The following is a 9,232-nucleotide window of genomic DNA, read 5'->3' on the forward strand; positions in this document are numbered from 1 at the left end:
CATCGGGAGAAGATGGGCCACTTACCAGATGTTTGTGTTTCGCTCAGTGGGGAAAAACAATCGCACTGCGGTGATGCGCGGATGGTATTTGGTCAAAGCCCTCCGTGTGTGACCGGATCCAGACGGATAATATCTCCACGAATCGAGTAAAGACGCAGAACAATCCAATCCGGGAACACGAGAGGAAGAAAACAACGTTAACGTCAAACACGCCCGATGCTTCGGTGTGCAGGCATCGATGGGCAACTGTGGAATGGACGCTGGGATGAGGATGCGCTACTGGTCCTCCTCGCGCGAGATGCGGACGCTGTGGAGGAGATGCGCTGCTGGTCCTTGGCGCGCGACGCGGATGCTGCGGGATCTGCAGCGTGCAGCGGCGGTCTCGAGCTGACTGGGACGACTGGGCGGTACTGGGGCGCCGCTGTGCGCCCAGACTGGGTTCTGTTTCTGCAGCCCTGTCCAATCACAAGTCTATAGGAGCGAAGTGAACCCCGTGAACTCATTCTACGCATGTTTCTCCATCCTATTGTATGCATTTTTGCCTATACGACAGAATGGGTTTATTTCTTTATTTTTTATTTTTTTATATGTATATATTTTTAATTTATTTCTATTTGAGTAAATAGGCTAATGTGTTTCATTTCCCATTGGTTATTTCCTACTGTATGTAGGCCTATGCCTATTTTATTATTAGGCCTATTTAAAAAAAAATATATTTTCTTCCCATCGTTTATTTTGTTAATATGCAATTGCTTTTGCAAAGGAACCAACAGTTGTGTAACGTATTTTCCTTTCAGTTTTACACTCCAGTCATAAGGCTAACAGCAAAAACTTAAATAAAAAATAAAAAACGGTTGGTTTATCTTTATCACGTGACTGTGATGAGCGTGGATAAAGTAATACGAATATCTCTTTATAATGACTAATAACACACCACAAAGATTATTTCTGCAAAAAAACTATTGTTTCTGTGCATTTATTAATGCACATGAATGAATGTCCCTTCCCACAATGCATCTGACCTTGCGTTGGAGCAGCGAAGCGGCGAGGCGGTGCAGCGTGCAGCGGCGCGACCGAGCGGCGCATCGACGCAGCGGAGTATCGGCGGAGCGACGTAAGCACGCGTCACGTGACGAGACCACGTGACTTGCACGTACTTACGCCGCTCCCCACGCGATGCCAGACGTCTCTCCACCACCAGGGGCGGGATTTGAATAGCAAGATGGCGGCCGCAGCGGTAGTCGAGTTTCAGAGGGCTCAGTCCCTCATCACCACGGACTCCAGCGCCTCCATCGACATACTCCACTCGATAGGTAACTACAGACTCACGGCACTGGTCATTCGTTATTACACGTTTTTAAAAGCCACGGATGATATGATACGAGGCTAGGCTAGCTGCTATCCCCCCAAGCCGGTCCGTGCTGCTGACTCACTGCAGGACGGGAGCGTTAGCATTAGCTACAAACCGTTAGCTAAGGGGCTAGCTGAACGGGTCCCGTAGTGGCCCTCTCCGGAATGTGCTTAAAGTGTTATTGCTCAGAACTATGAACAGGATGTCAATGAGGGGTGAAGGGGTTTGTGTGTGTTGGATTTAATTAAAAGGCCTTTGATAGCAGCTTCTTCTCGGGCTAGCCTGGTCATTATTGTTGTGAAACGTTTTGGTGGCATGTCATCAAACCCTTTGTTTTTTTCATGGTCAAACCACAATGGGGTTGTTTCTCTTTTGAGCCATGTGCGGTTCAATCGCTGTCAAGTGTTCAGCATCAAACGTTCACGGCGGTGTTGGGAGCGTTTGTGTGTTTCTGGTGGATCCAGTATAAGCTAATGAAGCTAGCATCCCTATCCCGGCTGCTCCTGCCTTGTCACACTAGCATTGTAGCTCACAGCATATCCTGGACACAGGTTGAACCCTGACCCTGAACGGGTCTGGGATTGGTGTTCCTGGTCTGATGAAACCAATGGAAAACGCTCCCTGACGGATCGCATGTCAACACCAACACTGAAATACCCGCTGCGTGGAACCAGGCAGGCGCCGGGAGGTGTTGGTTCAGAAGCTTCCTGAGCTCAACTGACTGGTTTTTGTCCTTCCAACAGTGAGGAGAGATGTCCAGGAGAGTGATGAAGAAGCCGTCAGGGTTAAAGAACAGAGCATCCTGGAGCTGGGTACTCTGCTGGCCAAGACGGGACAGGCTGCAGGTGAGCCTCTCTAATCGTCTGACCTCCTGGAGCCATCTGGAGAGCAGAGTCGTGCATCACTAATTTATTTAGCAAATGTAGCTTTTTTTTTAATGTATAACTACTTGTATAACTTCTTCTAATGATTTAGATTAAGGGCATTTAGCCTTAGCCTTTATCGAAAGCGACTCACATAAGTCCATTTGTCAGAAGAAAGAGAAACAATATATCGCTGTCCGTACAGTAAGGATGTTCATAGAACCAAGTGGCAAGCACTAACAATAGCTAGGTTAACTCATTCACCGTATACAACTAGGATAAGTTTCAACACCGGGCTAAGTAGTATTTTAAAGTGCCATTATGTACAACATACAATAAGTGCATTCATTAAGTGCCAGGACGTTCACAACAGACAACAAGTGCGTAGGAGGGTTAAGGGGGGAGGCTATGCAGCGTCAAGGTGACCAAGTGAGTCTTGAACGTCGGTCGTTTTATCTTTTTTCTAGATTTCCCTTGTTCTCATTTAACGATACAGAGTGGCCGAGCGTTACTCGGTGACTCTTTCCGTCAACCCGCTGACGTTTCTCACCATGTCCCACAGAGCTGGGCGGTCTGCTGAAGTTCGTGCGGCCGTTCCTGATCTCCATCAGCAAGGCCAAGGCGGCCCGTCTGGTGCGCTCCCTGCTGGACCTGTTCCTGGACATGGAGGCGGCCACGGGCCAGGAGGTGGAGCTGTGTCTGGAGTGCATCGAGTGGGCCAAGACGGAGAAGAGGACCTTCCTCAGACAGGCGCTCGAGGTGAGGAGTCGCCGCGCACAGGAGTCGGATGCTACAGTTTTACTTTCTAAATGCTACAGAGCATAAGGGTTATTCAAAGTCAAGTTTAGTGTATCCACAACAATGGAAATAAAACTGCTTATGCCCACCGTCATGCCAACATAAAAAATAACCTCAGTTGAGGGTAGATGGGGTAAACGTGCATCTGTGCCAATAGTTGCAGGCACTGATCTAATATATTTACGCTAAACTAATAAGTTAACATTAGACAAACAGTTAAACAAGTTCGACAAAAGTACGTTTAAATACGGAAGATAAAGGAAGTACGGAAGATAAAGGTCTAGCCCTTATTCACAGCCTCAGTCTCAAAGGGCTTAACAGGCTGTGTGTTTATGACACCCGACTGACCCTAGCCCCTCAGAGGGCAAGAGAAAACTCCCTTAAAGGAGGCATATTATACCTCCAGGTGTGAGTGTGATTAGCCTCACAAGCCGTTTCGAAAATCTGCCCCATATGACATCACTAGTGGGCGTGTCCACCTTGATCTGTGCTGGATAGATCAGTCCACCAGCCTACCCAGGGGACTGAATCAAACGTTGCCCAACTATCCAGCACAGATCTAGGTGGAGAAACGTACTGGGCTGCTGGCCGGTTAACTGTCGGGTTAATCCAGGCATTCAATTGTAGTCAGCGCAACACGCTAAAACAGACAGAATAATGAATTGGAAGGGGTAAATTGGGGTTAGTTGATCGCTGGTAGGTCTAGGTACCTAGGCTTTAGGAGGTACCTACATTGAGACCTGCCAGTATAATGTGTGAAGCGTCTTGTCTTGCACCTGTTGGTTTACTAAATAATAACTTTGACCGTGTCTTCGTATTTCTCTTCAACAGGCGCGACTGATTTCGCTCTACTTTGACACCAAGAAGTACCCGGAGGCCCTTTCTCTCGGTAAGAGACTCCAGGCTGCGGGGTTTTTGTGTTGGCACAGCAACAGAACTAATTTTTTCCATTTGGGCAAATGGGAGTTGTTCATTTATCAAAGGATACAGGAAACCACATGGCAGCTCTGGGTTGCAGACCTGCCATTAAGGATGTTGAGAGTTGCCCGTTGTTAATACTGTCTTAAGATAACTCTGGTTTCGTTTTTAGCCGTCCCCACAGTTCAGTGATAAATTATACCTTTTGTTTGATAACTGTTGTCCTTGCTATTTTCCTCACTGTGCGTTCCTCTTCATTTCCAACCAGGCACCCAGCTGCTCCAAGAGCTGAAGAAGATGGACGACAAAGCTCTGCTGGTGGAGGTCCAGTTGCTGGAGAGCAAGACCTACCACGCTCTCAGCAACCTGCCCAAGGCCCGCGCGGCCCTCACCTCAGCCAGGACCACCGCCAACGGCATCTACTGCCCCCCCAAGCTCCAGGCAGCTCTGGACATGCAGTCCGGTAAGTGAGCCGTCCATCCATCCATCCATCTTGTTCTGCTCGGTTTCTCAGCAGTGCAGCAACGTGTTTATCAACCGTTCTGTTTGGCCCCGGACCTTCGTCAGATGGACGGTCCGTCGACGACGGTCTGGTACCGTCGCTGCATGACTTGACTCTGAACTTGTCGGTTGCGTTGCAGGGATCATCCACGCAGCTGAGGAGAAGGACTGGAAGACGGCCTACTCCTACTACTTTGAGGCCTTTGAGGGCTACGACTCCATCGACAGCCCCCGGGCGGTCACAGCACTGAAATACATGCTGCTCTGCAAGATCGTCCTCAACTCGTAAGAGACCTCACTAATGGGTTAAAGATCTGAAGAGGGGTTTTAACATTGACGGTATACACCACCTGTATTTACAACGGCACAGTGGGCCGTGTCAGCCATGCAAGGCGACAGCCGGCGCGTCAGGAGCTGTCACGGTGAGGTGTCTCGCTCAGGGACACCTCGACATTAACCGGGGATCGAACCAACAACCTTCTGGTTACGAGCCAACCCGCTCTACCTCCTGAGCCACATGCCGCCCTCGTAGCCTTCTTACTGGCCTAATATAAGCAGTAGGGTTCTTAAGGCAGTTCTTTGTGGTTCTATACGAGCACAGTGTTGTGATGAAGATGTTGGTGTTCTCTCTCTTCAGACCAGAGGAGGTGCCTCTGCTGATCAGTGGCAAGCTGGGCTTACGGCACGCCGGGCGACAGGTGAGGCCTCGCCTACGCTCAGTTCAACTTTTTACACTCTTTTAAACTATTTTGATTTCATTAACTACACAATATAGTTACTAATATGTACGTGTTGTTCAAAGGCATCAACGCAGCTCTTAATGGCTTCCCCTCCAATAATGTTTGGCGGTTTTCACCCCGTTCGCCTTCCTTCTCTCAGACAGACGCAATGAAATGTGTCGCCCAGGCCAGCAAGAACAGATCATTAGCGGACTTTGAAAAGGTAAGAGCCTTTCTGTTGCCTTGCTCTCTGGAGTGCCCTGGTCTACTTGGCACATCACGTCCAGTGCCGCCTCGTCTTTTCTCAGCAGGATAATGAGTGCGTCAAGGATCGCTTTGAACATTTGCCACTCGTCTTGAATTGGTTTCTAATTCTCAGTTAATGACGATTCATGCGTTTTAGTTCCACGTTCTAACTTGACGGCGGCAGGATATTCTTGTGGTTTTGCCAAGTGACTGAAAGGCAGACGAGTGATTTGACACCATTTCACCTCCACTTTTAATTTTATTGCGAGTTCCCTGTTCTACGTGAACTTCTTTCCTGATGCCCCTTGTGAGGCCAGGTGGGACGGTTTCAGCATCTGTGATTTGTCTCCCCCCCCCCCCAGGCGCTAACGGAGTACAGATCAGAGCTGAAGGACGACCCCATCATCAGCTCCCACCTGGTGACGCTCTACGACAACCTGCTGGAACAGAACCTCATCAGGGTCATCGAGCCCTTCTCCAGAGTACAGGTACCGCTAGCCAGGGTTAACCACCCTAACCCTGGTTACGGGGGTGGGATTGGCTGGTTAGTGGCGAGACCCGGTTACGTGGGTGGCCTGGTTAGTGGGGGGGGCGTGACCCGGTTAGCGGGGGGCAGAGTTCTTCACCATGAAGGGTAACGCTGACTTCTAGAGGTGGTTGAACACATGGCCTCCTGTGACCCTTTGCACTCGCAGGCGGTGGTTTAACATTAGTAACGTCCATTAGTATAATGTCCCAGCCGTCCGGCTCACGTCTAATGTGTGAATTGTTCTTTTGTTTTTCAGATACTTCACATATCAGAAATCATCAAACTCTCAACGGTATAGATATCTTCAACGTGCATGTCTCGCTTTCATTTGATCCACTTTTTCTTTTACTTTCACTTGTGTACGCGTCTGGTCTCTGATTTCATTGATGTTTATTCTCACCAGGGGGATGTGGAGAGGAAACTGTCACAGATGATCCTGGATAAAAAGTTCCACGGTACGTTTTTAATCTGGGGAAGGTCTCTCTAGACCCACCGGTCCAGCCTCCCCCCCCCCCCCCCCAAACCCTCGTCCAGAACCCTAACCCGCTCGTCCCCCTTGTGCCGACTCCTCCAGGGATCCTGGATCAGGGCGAGGGGGTCCTGATCATCTTCGACGAGCCGCCGGTGGACAAGACATACGGAGCCGCCCTGGAGACCATCCAGAACATGAGCAAGGTGGTGGACGCGCTCTACAACAAGGCCAAGAAGCTGACATAGGTGAGAGCGCTGCGACCGCATCCACACGCCAGTGCTGCGTGGAGGCGACCGCCGTCGACGCTGGTCCACTTTTGCCGTTTAAACATGATCAAATAAAATGGACGAAACAGAAGTGATGCATCGTTGCTCCTGGAATAGGAGTGTGTTTGGACTGTCTGAGTTCATTCTCTTTATCTGGTATTGTAGGTTTAATGGGCATTGTACTCGTTAGTTTTAATACATGAAGTTAAACAAATGAATGTATACTCAAATGAGGAAATAGCACATGTTTCATGTGCTAGTTATTTATATGAATCTAGGTATTCTTTGTGTATAATCCGCTGTTGAGAGTGTACAAGTGGGTATGTTGCTGAACCAACTGGGAATACATTCTAGATTGGCTTAACAGTAAGCTCATGCTGACGAGAAGTGCATATTAACTGTAAATTAAATGGTCAAAGGTTTGGGGTCACTAAGGTCCTTATTTTTTTAAAGAAAAGCACTGATAATATGATATTTATCAGAAATACAGTCTAGACATTATTCATTTTGTAAATGACTATTCTAGCTTGAAACGGCAGATTTTTAATGAAATATCTACATAGTTGTACATGGGCCCATTTCCACTAACCATCACTCCTGTGTTCTAATGGTACATGGTTTAGCTAATCTTGTTAAAAGTCTAATTGTTGATTAGAAAACCCCTGTGCAATTATGTTAGCACTGTTAAAATGTTCTTGGAAAACGTGAAATTGTATGTAGGTGACGCCGAACTTTTGAACTGTAGTGTACATGAGAAGAGGCCCTTCAGGAATACAGCTCATGCCTCATGGTGTCCACAGCTGTAGAAGGGCACGGTACGCTTCGTTGTGACCGACGAGGCGTTCCCATCTTCACCTCGTGCTTCTCTCTCCTGTCCCCAGAACAAGCGGTGACCACAGCAGAGAGATGGAGGAGGTGTGTGTGTGCGTGTGACCCGCGTGTGTAATATTTTAAGAAAGGGACTAGGGAGAGCGACAACCGTCCCCCAAACTGCATCAAACCGGATTCCCAGTGCCCAATCGAAAGATCTCTCCCTCTTCCCGCCCGCCCTCCCACAACGGACAAACTTCATCATCATCTCCTTGTCTCTTTGTTTTTGTTTTTGATATCCATGCAGGATTCTGTACAACACGCACTGGTCCCAGCAGGCCATCAGGGAAAACAGTTCAACCACCAATAAATGATTACAAGTTTCAGAATACATATGTTCTATAATATATATCGTATACAGAAGATTGGGCTTACAAAGCCCTACTTTAACTCCACTGCAACCTCAAGGGTGTGACCTCCGCAACCTGTTTGTAATGTAATGTGCAGGCACACGGTTTTCTGTCCTCCTGGTTTATATTCTAAAGAGGCACATTGTTTTTAAGACGTTCAGACACTAGGCATCCACCGATTTAAAGTGTTGGTCAAACAGCGCCCTCTAGTGTACTGGGCCCGCCATATCAACGCCAACCACCTGCTCCCGCTCCAGAAGCTCAACAACATATTCACCCTCTCCCTGATGTTGCCCTTTCTCTTGTTCTTCGTCTGCTCGTATAAATCCGCCCAGTGGATCCAGCCCTTCCACGGTGGCCACTGATTTCACCCTTCTGTTTGCCAATGGTTTTTCATGTATAAGTAAGAAAGGCAGAAGTGGAGATGGTTCATGGCGACGTCCGACTAACCCCTAAAATCAGTTCTTCATTCTTAGTTCCTAGCGCAAGTGGGATATGCTAGTAACAAGTCATTTGTATGGTTTTCATTATTTCAACCCCCAATCCCCCCTGTCATTTATGAAGTCATTTTTGAAATAAATATTTTGTATTTTAAGGATTTTGTCTTGCCTCTTGCAAAAACAAGATAAGCGTAATGAATTTAATTGGTATGAGTGACAGGATAGGCCTACATATTTGAGAGGCTGCTAAAAGTTTAAGGGTCAGTAGTAAGTCTCAATTGAATGCCCCTTTCAGTGTCTGAACTATACGTTGCACTGGGTTGACCATGTGCCTGTATTTAATATCAATGGGGGGTGGGAATAAAACATAGTGGAGGCAAATAATCCTCGTGTTATAGGGTTTGAGATTTGACCACTGTTTGAAATTCAATTATGATTCTTTTTCTGCTGTTGCCAAATGGTGTAAGGCCGCACGACATTAAAGGGCATTAAATGACAGTTAACAATGACGGCTTTGAATTGTGATTTATTTTGCTTAAAATAGATGTGGCAATGTATCGGTGTTAAATTGACACCAACCAGGTTCAAACCAAACCAACCTGAAGCTTGGCGTCAGCAGAAAGAGTGCATTCCATTTGGGGTTCGGTTCATGGCTGTTTATTCTAGGTCTAAGCCTTGGTCATTGTACATACTCAAGTTTGGTCATTGTACAAAACATTGGTACTAAAGTTTATTTGTTTGAGGCCCTTTGTTCACAATGCTCTGATACGTGCCGTCAATTTAGTTTTCTTGACACGCAGATCTAGAGCCCCAAAGACAAGCACACATCCTGACTAGGCCATTTCTAATTGGAAGAATCAAAATAATTCATCCCACTCCTAAAAAGCAAAAGAAAGCCTAAAACAATTT

General features: G+C 47.4%; 1 protein-coding gene across 1 annotated transcript; it reads left to right on the forward strand.

The window, feature by feature from the left end:
- The first annotated feature begins 1,165 nt into the window (after positions 1 to 1,165).
- On the forward strand, positions 1,166 to 8,832 carry LOC115538937 (26S proteasome non-ATPase regulatory subunit 11B). Its single transcript, XM_030350151.1, has 13 exons — positions 1,166 to 1,313; positions 2,095 to 2,196; positions 2,777 to 2,973; positions 3,844 to 3,901; positions 4,199 to 4,393; positions 4,572 to 4,716; positions 5,069 to 5,129; positions 5,311 to 5,373; positions 5,759 to 5,884; positions 6,182 to 6,217; positions 6,329 to 6,380; positions 6,500 to 6,642; positions 7,545 to 8,832. Exons 1-12 carry the CDS (start codon positions 1,223 to 1,225, stop codon positions 6,640 to 6,642), a joined length of 1,269 nt encoding a protein of 422 aa, XP_030206011.1. The 5' UTR covers positions 1,166 to 1,222; the 3' UTR covers positions 7,545 to 8,832.
- Positions 8,833 to 9,232: the final 400 nt, after the last annotated feature.

Source organism: Gadus morhua, unplaced genomic scaffold (genome assembly GCF_902167405.1).
Source record: "Gadus morhua unplaced genomic scaffold, gadMor3.0, whole genome shotgun sequence".
Taxonomy (NCBI): Eukaryota; Metazoa; Chordata; class Actinopteri; order Gadiformes; family Gadidae; genus Gadus; species Gadus morhua.